General features: G+C 44.3%; 2 protein-coding genes across 4 annotated transcripts in view; one reads left to right on the top strand and one right to left on the bottom strand.

The window, feature by feature from the left end:
* Positions 1 to 32: 32 nt before the first annotated feature.
* On the bottom strand, positions 33 to 17,016 carry emilin2a (elastin microfibril interfacer 2a). The gene is made up of 9 exons (XM_061839543.1): positions 16,807 to 17,016; positions 14,894 to 15,019; positions 14,192 to 14,382; positions 12,243 to 14,111; positions 5,902 to 6,198; positions 3,566 to 3,619; positions 2,565 to 2,624; positions 2,300 to 2,443; positions 33 to 717 (listed from the first exon to the last, which is right to left on the bottom strand). Exons 1-9 carry the CDS (start codon positions 16,935 to 16,937, stop codon positions 404 to 406), a joined length of 3,186 nt encoding a protein of 1,061 aa, XP_061695527.1. The 5' UTR covers positions 16,938 to 17,016; the 3' UTR covers positions 33 to 403.
* Positions 4,018 to 18,242, top strand: part of yes1 (YES proto-oncogene 1, Src family tyrosine kinase) — a 192,721-nt gene continuing 178,496 nt past the window's right edge. For 2 of the 3 annotated variants that reach the window (XR_009797761.1, XM_061839547.1), the window contains exon 1: positions 4,018 to 4,388. The gene's annotated coding sequence lies outside the window, so the exon portion shown is untranslated. Of the gene's footprint in view, positions 4,389 to 10,699; positions 10,798 to 18,242 lie in introns of those variants that run through there. The other variant, XM_061839551.1, reaches the window with a different exon arrangement.

An 18,242-nucleotide genomic window follows, 5' to 3' on the forward strand; every position in this document is an offset into this window, starting at 1 on the left:
ATCACTGAAGTTGCAATTTCATTTTTTTTTTTTAATGTGGCAAAAAAAAAAAAAAGTCTGAACTTTTTTATTTCCATGGCAAAATAATGACCACAGTATGTATAATAATTATTACATCGTAGCGTCTCTTGGCTTGTTACTGTCGCCTGTACACACCCAAAAATGTCAATTTTGCCTCGTGGCAGAATGTAACTCAGAATTTTAAAGTACTTATGCCAGTTAATTTTTTTCCTGCACGTTGATTTTATATATGACTATTTATTGCTGTCACGTGTCACAGATTATGAGTTAAATTATGCCGACTTCCACATTTACAATGGGCGATACAATGAGTGTGAAATATATTAAGAAAGGAGTTTGTTTTGTATGCACACAGTTCGTAATTCCAGTCTTTGAGCGTCAGCTATCTTCGCTGGGCCGGGGGTCCGTACAGGAAGAGGGCGCTGAAGGTGGAGAAGACCTCCCGGGCCTCGGCGGTGGCCAGCCGGCCCGCCGTCCTCAGCAGGCCCACGCGATCGCCTCGCCTCAGGGGGACGACGAGGCTGAAGGAGACGGAGCCGCCGCAGCCGCAGGCGTCCCGGGCGGACGCCGACGAGGTCCGCAGCCTCTGGATGCTGCGCTGGGACACGGACAAGACCGCCTCCGCGGACTCGCCGCGCTGTGCCGTCAGGAGGCCGGAGACCAGGTAGCGGCCGTCTTGCGGGACCGTGAACAGTCCTGTGGAATTTTTACAATTTATAAATATTACTAGGGAGTACGGTGGGTCAGCTGGTAAAGCGTTGGCCTCACAGTTCTCAGGACCCGGGTTCGATCCCGGCCCCGCCACATCCCAAAAATATGCAACATTGATTGGACCATCTAAATTGCCCCTAGGTGTGATTGTGAGTGCGGCCGTTTGTCTCCATGTGCCCTGCGATTGGCTGGCAACCAATTCAGGGTGTACCCCGCCTCCTGCCCGTTGACAGCTGGGATGGCCTCCAGCACTCCCTGCGACCCTTTTGAGGATAAGCGGTGAAGAAAATGGACAGATGGATGGATATAAATATTACTAATTTAGTGCTTTTTCTCTGACCTGCTGTGTGAGGCAAAAATCAAATTGGATTCTTCTAAGAATATTTCATAGTTTTGATCGAGATATTTTAAAGAATAAAATTGTATATTTCCAGGACAAAGACAGTGTCTTTCAAAATGAAAGTTGTCATTAAGAGTACATTTTACTTGCTAAGAGATCTTTTTCTTGAAAGTATACACCTTGTTACTCCAACATACTGTACAACAAAAATACTTTTTCCCCCTTTAAAATAATTTCTCGACTTTTATTTGAAAATATACTTTCCTCGAGAATATTACTTTTTTAAAATTCTCATAAACTTGAGATTTAAAACTGCCACTTGAAAAATATGCCACATTTTTAAGATTATGACTTTCTTGAAACTTATGCACATTTTTTTCCTCATATACAATGTCTCAAAACTGCAACTTTTCTACTGAATATGGCTTCATAATACTGAATATGATTATCCAAGTAAATTTCCAACTAGTACTTAAATATAAGCTTTTGAGATTCCAACTTTTTCTTTCATCTTGAAAGATTTTTTTTTCTGGTAAGGTTACCTTTTTCTTGAAAATATGCAACTTGTCTAATTCTGTGACCTCTCAAAAATATGCTTTTAATTTCTAGATGAAAATTTCTACCCTTGAAGATATAGTGCTTTTATTGTTCTCAAAAATACAATTTCTTTTATGATTACTTTTTTCTTTTAAACAGTATAACATTGTCCTTGAAAATATTCAACCTTATTGTTAAATTACTTATTTTCTCAAAATATTTTAATCTAAGAATTCATCTTATTTCTCATAACTGCTCTCATAAAATTAAAAAAATATATTCGAAATATTAAATTGAAAATTATGACCTTGATCCTGTACTTCATTTTAACTGTAGAGATGTTATTCGATTATGCTCTGTTATGTATTATTAATACAAGATGCAATTTATCGTTTTTGGACATTAGTTGAGTTTATGCTAAGTGTGAATGAAAAGCAAAGTATTAAAATTTAAAATTCCTTATATGTCCTCTTGGATTAAATCATGTTCATGTGATTGTATTGTAAAAGTGATGTCCCTCAGGGCTCACTACCAGAGCCTTTGGCCATTTGATGGTCAGTAAATGTATATATGGTTAAATTCACACCGATGAGGTCTATTTGATGACGTGCACAATTTTCTGTAGGTAATATGAAAAACTGTAAAAGTATAAATAAAAGTATCTGGGAATATACAAGTTGCCATCATTACCTGTGTGAGGACTGTAGTGGCCGCCGTCATTGAGCAGAACCTTGTCGAAGCGAATGATGCCAAACTCCCCCGAGAAAGGTTGCAGGGTGAGGCCGGCCGAGAAAGAGAACGGTTCGGCCAAGGCGATGCGCTCCACCGGAACGCCTGAAAACAATGCCAACAAAGTATTTTTGTTAAAAAACAACAACAACACAAATTAGCCTTTTTTTTTTTTTTTTTAAACGCTACACGACGTCAGGTACTGTATTTCCAAACAAGACCTTACCGAGCGATTCAACTGGAGCTCTGTGCGATGGGTTCCAGGGTACTTTAGCGGCCAGCGGACCTGCCAAGTCCAAAAACACAGATAAAGCGCTAGCTGTTATTTCTGGAGAAATACATTTTTACCTCTGCCAGGGATGATATAGTTCTAGTGCTGATTGACTGATTGCTGGATTACACAATTTCTTGTACACAGGCGGTTTTACACTAAAATGAAAATAAAGATCAAATCAAATAATATATAAATAATAGTAAATAAAAATATATAAAACAAAATAACTAAAAATAAAATTAAATTGTATAATTATTGTATAAGGATATTGTTGTAAAGTTATGAGAATAAAGTCATATTATCAGAAGTTGTAATTTTGAGAAATCCCAAATTTTACTGTAATATTTGAAATATATTCCCCCCAAAATATCCTTTATTGTAGAGGGTTTTTTTCTTGTTCTAGTCCTAACATATCTTAGTGATATTTCCATTTTTTTTTCAGTTTTTTTTTAATCCGATTACAATTGTATTTGTTTAATGCTAGCTTTTCCTCCTTTTACCTGAAAAAATATTTTACAAATTTTTGAGCCATTTTCTCATGTATTTTTCTCCTTTTTTTTGCAGTGGCATTCATCACCATGAAATAGATCTGGAATTTTTGTTTTCGCATTAGTCAACAGGCTTTTATTTCATTTTTTTTTTCTAATTGCCTGAGTGGATTATGCTAATGATATGCCGGAGGCGCTGATCCCAGTTCGGTTTGTTTGGCCTTGGCGGAGGTCCGCTCTGCTTTATTTGTGCGATCTCGACGCAAATATGCGTGGCGAGAGCGTTTCACAGAGCAACCAAGTGGGGGGGAAATCTTTTCTCAAACATCTGCAAATGGTCTCAAATGTCTCCACGGTGCGTCCACGCCTACTTCAATTCCAAACATTGTCTTTCCTCGCACTCGCGCAAGCGGAACATTTTTTTTGCACATGCGCTGTGAACGTGAATGTAATTCTGTACTGTACCTGTAGGGGGGTTCCTCTCGGGTTTGAAGGATACTGGCTGCACGGGAGGATATCCTGCAAAAAGGACGAATAAAAGAAAATATTTTTAAATGTGCCCAAAAATGTATAGAAAAAAAGCAAATATAAAAAGATTTAATGAATCATATACAAAGGAACAACTACGTTTTTTTTAAAAATCCATCTTTTTAACATTTTCAAAACCCTATTCACAAAGTAACAGAACCACGTGATTCCACACCAAGTCAAAAAGCAAATAATTATAATAATGACGATTTTAAAGCAGGAATATCATCAAATTTATTTTTAAAGATGTCACTTATAATAAAAATAACTAGTTTTAAATGTCTTATTTATATACTATATTTATATATCGGTATGTAGTGTGCTGCCTTGAAAAAATACTCATAATAATAATAATAATAATAATAAGAACAGAAACCGACGTGATTTCTCCTAGCGAATCAGCGACGCAAGCTGCTAACCAGGTGCATATACGCGCTGATAATGATAAAAGCGCACTGACTTCGAACGTATCAACAACGCGCATTCAACTTTTTTTATTATATTATTTTATTTTATTTTATTTTTGGACTCTTCCAAACGAACAAACCTGACAAAAGTGCGGGGTTCGAGCTGGACTGGGAGTTGGCAATTTTAGGACTTGGCAATTGAGCATCACGGAAAGAACTCCGAAGATGATTACATTTCGCATTTATTGATGAACATTTGGGTGAAACGATGACACGAGCAACATTGCAAAGTTTGCAAGTCAAAGATGAAAGAAACGACATCGTCCAGCTCCACATTCGCAACTCGTACGCAGGTAAGCTAGCTAAATTCGCTTCACATTTAGTTTGATACCCAAGAAAACACGAACTAAACTTGTATTTGTTGACAGGACAGTGAAATGATAGACAAACTACTATTAACAAATTACAGTTGGAATAAAAAAAATTTTTTTTTAGCAACTATGTAAACATAGACTCCACGTTGGGTGGCTTTTGTCGGTGCTGCACGTTCGCCATAATGGATGTGGCACGTCCACTCATTAATTGAGGCAATTTAAAAAAAAAAAATGACCGTAAACTACAAAGTGCACACAATTTTATGTCTCTCATTCACCCGTTTACATACACATGTAATTTGGAAACAGAAAATCACCGAAAGCAACATATATAGCGTTGAAATGTGGTGATGACATGTTTGCTGTTGTATGCTATATTTCAATGTATGTTAGCTATAAACAGTAATGCGACCACTGCAAAATTAAGTCGATACAACCTTAAGCATTTCGAACAACAGAGTATGGAATCTCTGTTGTTGTATTCATTTCTAAAGGCAAAAATGTTCGTTCCTGTGTTCCATTTTTAAAGGGGAATTCCGGTGGTTTGCAATAACAATGTATCCAATCCAATGTAATATGTACTCTAGCTTGACAATGTGATGTTAAATCCTCTCTTGTTTTAATAGTGTTTTGGGAAGATTTTTATCGACAATTGCGAATTTTCAGGGGCGTTGCCATTTTCGCGAGTCACATGACCTACGTGCGCGTGCATGACGTGTTACGTGCTGTTCCAAACGCTCGATTACGTGGGATACCATTATGCCCAGCGCCGATTTTCTCGGATTTATCCTCATCTGATGAAGAAATAGCGGTATCGGTTGATCGGGAAGACGGAGGAATACTTCCGTAAGGATTTGAACCTGTGGCTGTAAATAATGCAGCGGAGCCGTGAGCTGAGCTCCGCAGAGCGGCTGTAAATAATGTTGAATATTCGGATGGTTCTTCGGGCGGAATGGCGCGGAGCCTGACGAGCTCCGGAGCTACTATATATCTTCCTCCCACCTCTGCTTTTTCAGTCACCGTACTGAATAAAATCACTCCATGAACAGAAATGTTTTTTTTTTTTTTTTAAGCTCCGTCGTGAACTTTGTGCCTAATCAGAAACTCCTAAAATGTTTCTGTTTTGCAAGCTTTCCATGATACCAGCCTTTTTAAATTAGGAGAAAGATTAAGAAGGTTCAACAAAATGGTCACACCTAAAATATTACAAGCTAGTCACATTGCAACAAGAATTTGGCCAGAAATTGAAGCGTTTTCACTGGTTTTTAAAGATTCATAACTTCCTCAATATCTTGAGACTTTCGAACACGAATTGTCCTGATGGAATTTTTTTTTTTAAAGCTCGTTTAACATACCTGTACGTCAACTAACCTCTAACATTTTACACACATTTTATCTGATTGGTGGGTCAGGGAAAAAGCATTAAGTTCTGATGGTCATTTTAAGAACCGGAGCAAAATGTCTGTAGTCCTGCTGATCACGCGAACCCTACCTGGTGCTCCTGCAAACCCAGTGATGGGCGGGCCGGCTGAGTTCTCGGAGCCCCTCCTCACCGTCACTCTGCGCACGTACCCGGGCGGTCCCGCCTCGCCCGACTCAACCACGGGCTTGCCGGGCATCTCGGGGGCGCCGTGGCTTCCGGGCCACTGGGGGGTGGCCGGCTGACTGCGGGGGGCCGTCCTCGCGGGCTGCCTGGGCGGAGGGATGATGAGGGGGATGTGGATTTGGTGAACTCGGCCTCTGCTCGGATCCGGAGAGGATGCTGGTGGTTCTGGTCTCAGGAGAACTCCTGGGGACACAATAAAACCATGTGAAGGCTGACTAACAGTTTGAACCCCGTGCGGGGGTCGAAGCAGGATGACGGGAATGCGATTGTGTCGCGCACACTTCCAGGAAATCATCACCAGTTGCTGATGTTTACAAGAGCGCCATCAGCTTGTACGGGAAAAGCGGAAAGCTCTCAAAGCAAACACTGACAGGAACGTCATACACACAAATTCCGTTTGAGGTTCATCTAGGGCAGGCTGGCCTCAAGCCTTGCTTTCAAAACCGAAATTTGGTTTGTAGCTGTGACCTAAATCCCAAAACCTGGCTTGAAAGCTAACCGGTTTCCTGAAACCGTAACTTGAAACCCTTACCCAGATTTTGAAACCCAAAGATTGTTTTGAAACCATAACCTTAAGCTAACGGTGGCTTGACACATCCCTTGGAAACCAGAAAACCCTAAACCTGACTTGAAACAGAAACCCTGGAGTGAAACCATATGGATAAACCCTAACCCTGGCTTGAACCCAAGCCCTGTATACAAACCCAAACTTCTTCTGTTATCTATACTTGAAATCCAACTTTTAAAACCCAACCCTGGCTTGAAATCCTAACCCTCATTCGAAACCCTCTACCCTGACTTGAAACACAAACCAGTTTAAAACCGTGACTTCAAACCTTAAACCCTGCCTGACCTCAACTTGAAACTCTAACCCGTGCTTGAAACCTGATCCCTCGGCATGAAACGCTATTTCAAAACACTAACCCTGACTTGAGAACCAATTTTTTTAACCCTAAACCGTACTTGCCCCCCTAATCTCAATGAGTGGGTGCTGGGAGTGTGATGCGGTGCAGTCGTTACACGCAACCAGAACCTCGACAATAAAGTCGAGTGGAAGAAGTCATTGTGGCTGTGAGCCAGAAGATGCTCGGCTGGCATGGCAACCGGCCGCGGAAGCGGCAGCGTAAAGAAAGCCTTTATTTGCTCCCGTAAGTGCGTCTGCACACAACGATCCTACGGCGCGGTTTGCGTTAGAACCGCCACGAACTGATGTTTCGACAAGACCACGATCGTGCCGCCCTTAAGTATAGCATAGCGGAGGCCGCCAGGGCTCGGGGCCAAGTTGGACTGATGGATGGATGGATGGAGGCTGTCCAACAAGACTTTTGCTGGAATTGCGGCAAAGTGCCAAAAGCTATTCGGAGAGCAAAATTTTCAGGGTTCTTCTTTTCCATCTATCGATCGATCATAACCTCTCTGCGGTTATTCAAGCAAACCTTAGACTCCGTATTCTCTTTGGAACAGAAGTCATTCCTAAGACGCGACCTTTGTCCATTTTGGATTGAAGAAGGTCAAAGGAAAAGTGAAACCGCGCACTTTGATTGCGGCGCTCGAGCAGCCCAAAACCAAATCGGGCCCTTCCCCTTTTTGATACGGTCGCTTTCGGGTAGACGTGACGAGTTTGTGTGGAGTCGTCATGAATCACCGCGGCTTTAAAGCTGCCATGTCTTAAGCTAATGACACACGATGTCCAATACAAAGAAATAAAAATAGGGCTCCTTCCAGGAAATAAAACCATCTACAAACCACAAATCTAATCAAAAATGAAAGAAATCTGGACCCCGCCAATCACAAACGGCTTGTTCATTTCCTGCTTGTGTCCCCCCCCCCCCCCAAGATTGCCTGAGTGGATATTTCCCCAAGAGACCTCCCCCCGCCCAGCACGGGGGTGCGTAACCACGCGCACAATAAAAACACGGCAGCGTCGCCGCGACCAGATGTCAGACAGACGATGGCGTCATGCAACATCGCGCCCGCTTACGCGCGAATGCATCACTCATTCCGTGACACACGGTTCCAGAGGTTCTAAAAGGATCTGACGTTACTGGTGCGCCCACATCGCACAGCTGCTTGGTGCAACGCTGTTACATTTGCCTACGAAAATTCAGGCATTCATATTTCAATTGGCATTTTTCGGGCCCCTCTGGATACAGCGTGTGCGGTGCCTGTCGAATGTTTTTTGTTTTTTTTTTTTTTTCTCCATTCCTCTCCCCGCGGAGACCCTTTGAGTTCAAGAGTACTTTGATGTCCTTGTTTTATTTTATTTTTTTTCCCTTCCTCCTCCCGTATTGCAATAGACACTTCAAATCTTTAGCGGAGGGTCCTCGTCCCTTAATTTACAAACGCATTGATCCGCGAAATCAAAGCGGCCGTTTGATAAGCGGCGTTCGGCGAGGCCGTCCCGCGGGACGGGACCGGGAGACGTCTTCCGGCGCTTGTGCGAGGACAAATTTTGAAAGCTGTGAGGGACACAAGGAAGTGGGGGGGGGGGGGGGGGCAGACTTCTCCATTGAGAATCTTAAAAAAAAAAATACAAAAAAAAAAAAAAGGGCTCAGGCTTTTCTTCCTATTTTTCAAATCTCTGAACAGGCAGCAGTTTCGCCTGGGACAACAGTTTCGAACTCGGTTTTAAGCCTGCCGGATAAGGGTCTTCGGAGAATCTGTGGGGTTTCAAGTCAGGGATAGTTTTTAAAGTACAGTTTCAAGACAATGTTATGATTTCAAATCAGGGTGAGGGTCTCGAATTAGGGTTCAAAAAAGATTAGGGCTTCAGTCAAATATGAGGTTTTCAAGTTAGCGTTTCAAGACAGCGTTTGGCTTTGAAATGAGGGTTTCAAAGAAGGGTTTTAAGACTAGGGTGGAGTTGTAATCTAGAATAAAGATTTAAAGACCAGGTAAGGGTTTTAAATTGGGGTTTCAAGTCACGGTTCGGGCTCAGAATTACGGTTTCCAGTTAGATTTTCAAGCTGGGACTGCTGTCCTCGATTGAGGTTTCATGCCAGGGTTAAGATTTCAAACTAGGACTAAGGTCTCAAAGTAGGGTTTCAATCCAAGGCTCGCGTTCTATAGTCAGGATTAGCCTTTTATATTAGGGTTTCAAAACAGTTTTGGGGGTTTCAAAGTAGGGGTTCTACCCAAATTTAATTTCTGTCTTAAGTTTCATGCAGCCAAATTGCGCCACACACACAGTGAGACTTAATAATTTCGTTCAACAATGTTTATTTGCTCCCGCCGAACGAGGACTCGGTTTATTTTCACAATGGCTGCTCTGTTTAGAGCCTCCTCGCGGCCCTCATGTGAGCGCTGGAGCATCCAAATATCTTCTGGAGCATGCCTCGCCATTTCACGGACATGTGATCCATTTGAAGGATTTGTTTACATTATAACAATCGGGTAGAAATGGAACACGCTTTGTTTTTCAAAGCGTCACGTAAAAACCGGTGTGTTGTCAAAAGTGCAGATTTTCAAATAAGACGGAAAACTGGAACGGGCCTATCGTTGAGTGGTGATGTCGCCGTAATTTGTACGTGAAGCACAATGACCTGTAGTTTATCCCAACTCTACACTAACACTACAGTAACGTCATCATTACAATCCATATTGTATTTTGTTTGGTTAAAAAAAAAAGTTGCAAGTCCGATTACGTGCCTGGCGCCGCGTGACCACATCATCTGCCGCTGTGGAAACGAATTAATTGCGCAAGTTCGTAACAGTGAATAGCGGGACCAATGCAAAAACGTGGATCCGTCGTGTTGAAATTTTGGTGGACACCCTCGCTAAAACTGCACAGCACTCTAATATTGTCTCATATTTCATTTTTTCGGGTAGGAACGCTGAAAAGGAGCATGTCTACAAAGTGGTCGAGTAACAATAAAAGCACTTCGAGGCCCGATTTTCAAGCTCCTTAACGGGCAGCAGCACAGGAAAAACAACAGTTTTTACTCGTTTTCTGTTCAAAATATCCTCTTGTCCTCGGCCCCTCGGTGCAGACGAGACTATTCCGGCGGCGATAACAGCTCACTTGTTTGCGGCCTACTCACGACCCTCATATGACTGCAGAAGCGGCAGCAGGACAATTTGCTGAACTGCTCTGGATTACAGATTTCACTGACATTTGAGCTCTCATTTTGGCTGCTTTGTTCCCCCCCCCGAGCCAAACCAAAACGTCTCGTCAGAATAATCACAAAAACCATTTGGAACTGTTTCTTGTTTTGAAGGATGAACCCTTTGATCGCTTAATGACTCAATCAGTGGTTGCTTTTGGCCCGGGCCATCTAGAACTGTTTCCAACAAATGCGTTGTCAATTCCCAAAAACCTGTTAGATAACTGAATAACTTTTTGGTACAGACAACAAGAAATACACAACAGTTGTTGTCTTGTTGCTATGATGTCACCCTATTTCCGTGTGTGTGTGTGTGTGTGTGTGTGTGTGTGTGAAATCCAGAATGCGTGCCCTGCACTGGAAACATTAGCCAGATTGGGATTTAACCTGCAGGAAAAAAATTGTACGTTTCCAGGCAGCACATTGAACTAATGTTTAGCACAACAGCCTTACAGTTCTTAAGCCCTGGGGTTCGATTCTTGGCTCCAGTCTGCCTTTGTGAAGTTTATGCTAACTCTAAATGGTCCCTTGGTGTCATTTTGAATGTGAATGCCATGTTCTTTCCAGGATGTACACCGCCACTCGCCCATTGTCAGATGGGATCGGCTCCAGCTCGACTGTGACCTGAATCAGGGCGAGAGCTATAGAAAATGGATGGCTGCGGACATTTTGGACAGTGGTAGGCTTCTAACTTAGTGGTGACAGTTTGGGAAAGGTCAGGTTTCCCCCCCTCTGTTTGCCATCACTGCTCTGTTGTGGTCGATGTACTGACAAGAAGAAGGGAGGCACCATCCGTGGGGCCCGAAGCCATGACATTACAGCTGAGGGCAGCAGTTGCATCTGGTCGTGGGTGTGGAGCTCCGCTTAGCTCCTCCTCCATCGGTGCATTGAGTCAGGCCCCTTAATGAAGACCAGACCCTGACTTTGTCAGGCTGAGGTCACCAAGCAGGAATCCCTGGAGTTTGAGAAAGCACGCACGTCTGAGGTGTGTGCGCTGAGGTCGAAGTCGTCGGCGCTGCGGTATGAGAGAGGAAAACCCGAAAAGCAGACTTCTCCATTACTCAATCGGTTGCTCTGGGAGGAAAAAGACGGTCGACTCGGGTGTTCCGACGTTTCCTTCAGGGGAAGCGAAAACAACGCAATTGAATCACTATAAGCAGTCGATCGGGACTGCAAGCCAAACCTCGGTTCGCCGCGTAAATATTTTAGCTTCAATTTACCTGCCGCATTCCTTCTACGAAAACTGCGGAATTCTCGAGACGACGAGATCGTAAGTCACAGGAAGTTTCCATTATAAGCTGCGGCGCGGCCGCATATTGAATGACATAGGAGGCGGCCAGCCAGCCGGCCATCCAGCGAGAGGCCCTGTGAACTCGTGTCCTCCCACGCGGGGAAATACCCTGCGGCCGTTGGGGGGGATGTGATCCTTTTCCTCCGAGCCTCCATGTGAGCCGTGCAGGCAGAGTGCATGATATTATGCAGGATTATCTGCAGGAAGGCTTTGTGTTTGTACAGATGTTAATCACGCTTGACTTGTGAATGCTGGGAGAGTTGGAAAAGAATCGGGTTTATTCACTCGCTCACTTTGAGAAGTCCTGGTCATATTTTTCATTGATATCTGCAGACTCAAAGACTTGTCTTCTTCCATTCTTCCTTCCATTTTCTATAGCGCTAATTCTCATTGGGGTCACAGGCGAGCTAGAGCCTGACTTCGGGTGAGAGACCTCAGACTGGTCGCCTGGAAATCACGCGGATTACCGGGGGGGGGGGGGGATCCAAACCTAGAACTTCTGACGTGCGAGCCTACCTAGGTTGTGTCCCTAAAGTATTAGTTAGAAAGCAGTTAGTGCTATCACAACAACAGCAACATTCGGTATGATGTAAAGGTCAGCTAAGTACTATTTTTCACTAAATATCTTCAAAGATCCCGATTTTATGAATTATGTAATGCTCTCTGCTAAGTGGAAGTGCCAAAATCTAGATTTGGTGTTGGAGTATTGTGGGTACAGTTTTACAAAATTCAGTTAACCCAGTGAATTGCATGAAAAGTCTTTTGTGCTTGGCAGTTTTCTGGAGGGAATATTTACCTACAATTTGAGCTCTGATGAGGTCAGAGAAACTCACCTGGATCCTTGGCAGCCACATCTTTGGAGACCTGTCTGGCCATGGTAGAAAGCTGCGTCTGGAACCGCCGCAAGGAGTTGTGCAGTTCAGTGATGTCGGCGGTGTGACGTCTGCAGGTGGTGTTCATTCTCTCCAAGCTACCCTTCAGTTCTTCGATGTGAGTGGGGATCCCGTCTAACCTGTTGCACACCTTCTCGAGTATGGTCACCCGTCCTTCCACACGTTGACGCTGACTCACATCAGCCGACACCTGTTGGCCCAGTGCTTCAATTCGGTTCCTCAGCTCCTCCACGTGGCGGGCGTTCGCGTCAGGTTGGCCGCCAAGGACCGGCCTCCCTGGACTGCTTTCCCCGGCCTGGCAGCATGTTGAGTTTATTTTAACCATATCCTGGTTGTACTTGCTCAAGGAGTCACTCAATCCAGTGACTGCTCCGGCCAGTCCCACAAAATTATCTTGGACTTTCGTCAGCCCCTTCTGTAAGTTATCCATGTTTCTGGACTGTTTCTCGGTCTCCGCTGATTCTCTTTCGACGCCTTCCAACAACTGCTGGAGCTTGTCTGTATTCGCCTCAACATCTGTGTGAAGGGCATCCAGGTCATTCCTGTAGCGACGGAGATCCTTCCAAATGATTTCCAGGCCCTTAGGTGAACTTCCTTCAACCGCTGCAGCTTCTGAGCCCGAGCACCCTGCAGAACACAACTCACCGACGGCGTTGATCTTGTCATCTAAACCCTGGAGGAGGAACTTATTATTGTTGACTTGGACCTGCACGTTATCCATGGAATGGCCGAACATCCCTGGGAAGGAGTTGTTGCTCATCTCCACCAGCATGCTGGTAAACTGGTCCTCCATGGTGTTCAGACGCTCGTCTAGAACTTGCCTCAGCGACGCCACTTCTTCCGTGATGATTCGCGTCAGTTTCTCTTCTATGTAGAAGCAGTGAGTCTCCGCATTTTGTTCCGTAATATTTAAGCGGGCCTCCAATTCTTCCATCAGTGGACTCAAGTCATTGTTGTCCTCCCGGGGTTCAGACAAGTGTATCAGCTCGTTGTCGATACGAGCATTCAGGATGCGGTAAGCTTCTGTGATGCGGTCGATCTCGATCCACAAGTCTTTATGGTCGCTATGGTCCTTCTCCTCCTTCATCGGGTCCGTCTGGCGCTGTGTTCGTGACGGGCCGTCCGCGGCTGTCATGTCCACCCGCAGAGCCCGGATCTCTTTCCTTAGATCGGCCTCCTTGTCGTCCACCAGTTTGGTCAGGCTGTCCAAACCTTGGTCGCGGCTGTCCTCGCAGGTCTTCTGCAAGGTCTGGATCTTGCTGCTACATGCAGCTTGTATCTTGTCCAACTGTTCCTTCATAGTCTGGTCCAGTTCGTTCTTCAGCTTTTCCACTTTCCCGTCGACGTAGCTCTGCACAACGTCGAGCTCCATCATGGCCGGAGTCTGCGATTGCGAGGCGTCCATCAGGACACGAATCTGCCCCTCGTGACTTGTTATCATCCCTCGCAGGTCTTCTAGTGTCTCCTCCTTGCTTTTGAGGGCATCGTTGATATCATCTAAGCGGCCTTCGAGTTTCTCTAGGACTTTGTCTCCGGCTATCCCGCCTCTGGACGCCTGGTGGCCATCCAGGACGGCAGGACTGTCCTCAGGGCCTGGGACCACTGCACTGTCTGGAGGCTGCATGTTGTTGAAGAGGGTCACCAACATATTTTTAGTGTCCTCCTGCAGGTCTGCGCGCAAGTTGGTGGTTATCTCTTTTAAGGCGGACTGCAGGTCCAGGACTGTCTGGGAGAGGCGCTGAACTTCATTTTCCAGAAGGTGCACTTTGTCATTTGTCTCATGGTGACCCGTCTCCCTGCGCTCAGGCCCTAGAAGCAGAGAACGGAGAGCTCTACTACACAAACAAAATGTTTCAACTGACACTAATGAAACACAAATGGCTTCTTACTCTGTACGTGTCTGTTTGGATATCCAGTATTTGACGGGCCGTAGGGCTGAGTCCCTTGCACAATCTGACGTTCTGGAGTGGGTTTCAAATCTCTACAGCTGGGTCCTTGGTAGCCCGGACAGCACCGCCACTCCAATTCTGTGACCGTTTTGTGGGCAATCTTGTATGTGGGCCGGAACCGGGTTTTGTATCTGTGGAAGGGTGGGGATGGTAATAAGACAGACGTTAACTACTCGGACACTGGGCACCTTCTAATAAGGTACAGCATTTATATTGACGGTACCCAACTATGAAGTTTCAAGGTACTTTAACTAGTGGTCCACAACAAACTAGCTTGCGCAGCCCCAAAACGATGCGTAGTAATGCGGGCCTGTGACACAACAAGGCCTGCTCAGTTACCGCACTTGCTTACCGTTTTTCATTTCATTATTTTAGAATTGTGCACTACAAAAATATTTTTTTCTGTTGTCCAGCCAAGACAAAAAAAGCTCCCAGAGAAACAATACATGACATCACCTCCCTGCAGGGAGGGGTCATGTCTTGGAAAACATCAGTCGTGTCGACGACCGATTCCACCTCCCCCCGCCCCACCTGGCTCAAATTTGACACCCATAACACCACTCGAGCTCGGTTGTGGAGATAAAAAAATGACACCATTTTATTCCTGGCTAGTCCTCGTTAGTAACCAATTGCAGAACTCACGTGACTTCGTGGGGGCAGTTGGTAACGTAGGGCGGGCAGGGGGCCACCACGGGCTCCTGGAAGCTCTCCACGCTGCCCTGCACGGCGCAGGTGACATTCTTGTGCACTACGTAGGCGCACCAGTTCCTGAGCGGGAGGGGCAGACAAATGACACCTTTTTACAAATGGTAGCACATATCGATCCAGTCGTCGTAGTCAGATCTTGACGAATGATGATTTTTATTTTGGTTTCGTATTCTCATGTTCTTTGTAATCATCCCGATCCATGTAGCACGCGACCACACAAACAGCGCGTGGCTAATGATCCAAGCTTATTTTCGAACGGAATGTTCCAAGTAACTGTTTGCTTGTGCTCACTTGACAGCTCGATGTTTAGTGCAAGTCCGACGGCAGCTAGCGCGTCCGGGGACCTTGAGTGCCGCAATCCGTGGGTCTCCACTGTACAAACTTTCGTCTTTCTTGCACCAAATAAGATACTCAAGCAATTGCTGTACTTTCCCAGGGGTTAAGACGTTTTGACTTTACAACGCCCGTCCCTCGTCCGCCATTTTGTGCGTGTTTGTGCGCCGGGAGTGTCTTCGCGTTTTTCGCTCTCTTTTTGAGACATCATCGCCCCAAAAAAGAAACCTTTGTCTTTTAGCAATGCTTCTGCAGCCAAAAGAAAACCCATTACCATGGAAACGAAGTTCAAGATGATAAAAAGATTGGAGGAAGGAGAGACTCCAACACCACCAAGGCTTCAGTCGGCCGACCGTGGTGACCATTATTCAAGGCAAAGCCCGTATTTTAGCGCACGTGAAGGGTTCCGTTCCTATGTCGGACGCAATGGTCGCAAAACAAGGCTCTTTGAAACTTGTCGAGATGGAGCGGGTTGAGGACCAGGTTCCTTGACGATAGCTAAGCACAGCCTCCCCTTCTTCTTCTCCATCCACCTCTCAGCAGTCATGCTAAATACATCATCTTGTTTATTTCAATGTATTTGTTTTTTAAACAAAGCATTTTGATGTAAATTCACTTTAATGGCGGAATCCGACTTAAGTCAAAATTCGACTTAAGTCGCTACTGTAGGAACGTAGACCGAGGACTCCCTGTAACTGGACAATTATCATGTATAACGGTGAATCGTTAGTTAATTAAGAGAACATGAAAGGCCGCACAGAAAGCGAGAGAGTAGAAGTTCAATCCGAGGACCTCTTGACGCTGAGGCAGACTTGTGAACACCCACGTTGCCGTGCATCCGAAATAAAATTAAAAACACAATTCGATGCAAACAATGAAATATATAGATGAAGAAATACCTGAAATTTTGAAATCCCAAAATAGAAACAAATGTATCAAGTAATATTGGATTAAAACACAAAAAAATAAGAGGAATACAAAAATATGAGAAACAATGCACAAAATCATAAACCAAAAAAAATGAAAAACTCACAAATACTAGGAAAATACAATAATAGTAGAAAAATTGCACAAAGGAAAGGAATAATTAGATGAAACGCACAAATATCCGACTTAACCTCAGAGCTGCGAGGCAGATTTGCTACCCGCTTGTCCTCCGTGCTGATCCATTTTTAATATTTTTGCTTCTACACTTTTATCTTTCGAACTCCTGACTTGCAACTGCTGCAACGCAAAAATTGGGAGCCTACAATCCCTCACATTCCCCAACATATCTTATCTGCGGGAGAAACCATTTACTACCTTATTTGGTGCAAAGAAGTAGCGGGGAAAAGTCACTTATATATATATATCTATATATATATATATATAGATATATATATTTATTTTATTTTATTTTTAAATCTGGCATGTGCGCAACATGTGCGGACCCAAAGTCGGATGAGGAGAAACGCCCCGAGTGAGCTCTACTCTGGTTAAAGAGGAAATGTGAGCATAAAAGTGACTTTACTGACCTGTTCCTGTGTCTGTGCACCACTCCGGCGGCGTGGAACGGATCGTAGGAAGGTGGCGGAGGAAAGCCGTGCGTAAAACAGTTGCAAAAGAGCGTGAAAAGCGCCCACCGCAGCGGTTCTGCCGCACCCATACTTGCATTCACACACACAGTTTTTTTTTTTAATAAATATTTGAAAGTAATTGTCTATGCGCTACTGGGACATGCTCCGTGCGTGGGGTGACTGCGTTTAAAGTAAAAAAAAAAAAAAAAGTCAACTAAACAACTTGACTGCAACTCCCTCCAGGCGGAACGCGAAGGATCCACCCCCGCCCACCTCCCTCCAAAAAAGGAAGGAGAAGGAGTAGAAGTCGGGGAAACGACATGAAATTCAATTTTATTATGCAGTCTGGGGAACGATTGCTCATTAATTACTGACAAAGATTTGATTAGTGGGACTTTTTTCTCACTTTTAGCCACTCCACACTCACGGGACAATTCATTAAGTACACCCAAATAGTGGAATCAAGTGGTGGTGGTGGTGGTGGGGGGGGGGGTGCATTTATTTTATTTAAATTAAATGTCATTATAAGCGAGCAAGTTTAAAGTGAATGGAATTGTTCCAATGTCAGTCACATAACCTTGACTAAGTGTAATTTTTAATTAATTCTATACAAAACAAAACATTATGAAAGCAAACACGCATGTGCCCATCTTTTAACGCCAGAGATGGTTTTATGCTGCACCGTTTTATTTACTTTTTTTTTTTTTTTTTTTAGGGCGCCCAAATTATTTTCTTCAGCGTACCTAATATTGACCCAGGTGGCGCTCCTTTTTCTTCTCCCCTTTCATTCCCAGGCGTAGACATCACTGCGGGCAGGAATTTATTGTCGGTGCTTTGCTGCTGTGTGGAAGCCTTCAGGAGGGAGGAGGCCACGCTACGCAAACACACACACGCGCAAATGTTTTGTTCAAGCCATGATCGCAAAAGCGCCTTCGTGCGGGAAATATGAGAAAACGCAATCCTTGAAGTGGTGGTCAAACTTTGACACCGTACCGAGCCCACGTTAGGTAGCGTCACAATTTCGTGTCGGCTGCGTGTCTGGGTCCTGTTTCCCAAACTTGATTGAGTTAAGGCAGCCATTTTGCGTTCACAAATTCTCACGGCTCCAAAATAGTCACAAAAAAGTATGAATGGTGAATTAATGACGTTGATGTCTCAATTTACTCACAAATTGATCAACTCAGTGTGAAACCTGGCCTCTATAGTCAAACACGAAGATGACACACTGCTGTTGCAGGAAGTCCTGAACTAAACTATAAAATGGATGAACATGAAAAAAAAAGGCGAGTACACGGATTAATTGGACCTTCTGCCATCTAGTGGAAGAGCAATGAATTGTTTTGCCTGTCACTGTTGTGGCACTAGTGTAAAGAGATGAACAAATACATATTTGT

Source organism: Syngnathoides biaculeatus, chromosome 13, assembly GCF_019802595.1.
Source record: "Syngnathoides biaculeatus isolate LvHL_M chromosome 13, ASM1980259v1, whole genome shotgun sequence".
NCBI lineage: Eukaryota > Metazoa > Chordata > Actinopteri > Syngnathiformes > Syngnathidae > Syngnathoides > Syngnathoides biaculeatus.

Excerpts from the sequence above, each read along its gene's own strand:
- emilin2a (XM_061839543.1), bottom strand. The coding sequence starts at position 16,937 with ATGGGTGCGGCAGAACCGCTGCGGTGGGCGCTTTTCACGCTCTTTTGC. Across the intron at positions 6,199-12,242 it reads TGTGGCTGCCAAGGATCCAG|GAGTTCTCCTGAGACCAGAA; the intron begins GTGAGTTTCTCT and ends TTGTGTCCCCAG. Across the intron at positions 2,444-2,564 it reads AGCTCCAGTTGAATCGCTCG|GCGTTCCGGTGGAGCGCATC; the intron begins GTAAGGTCTTGT and ends CATTGTTTTCAG.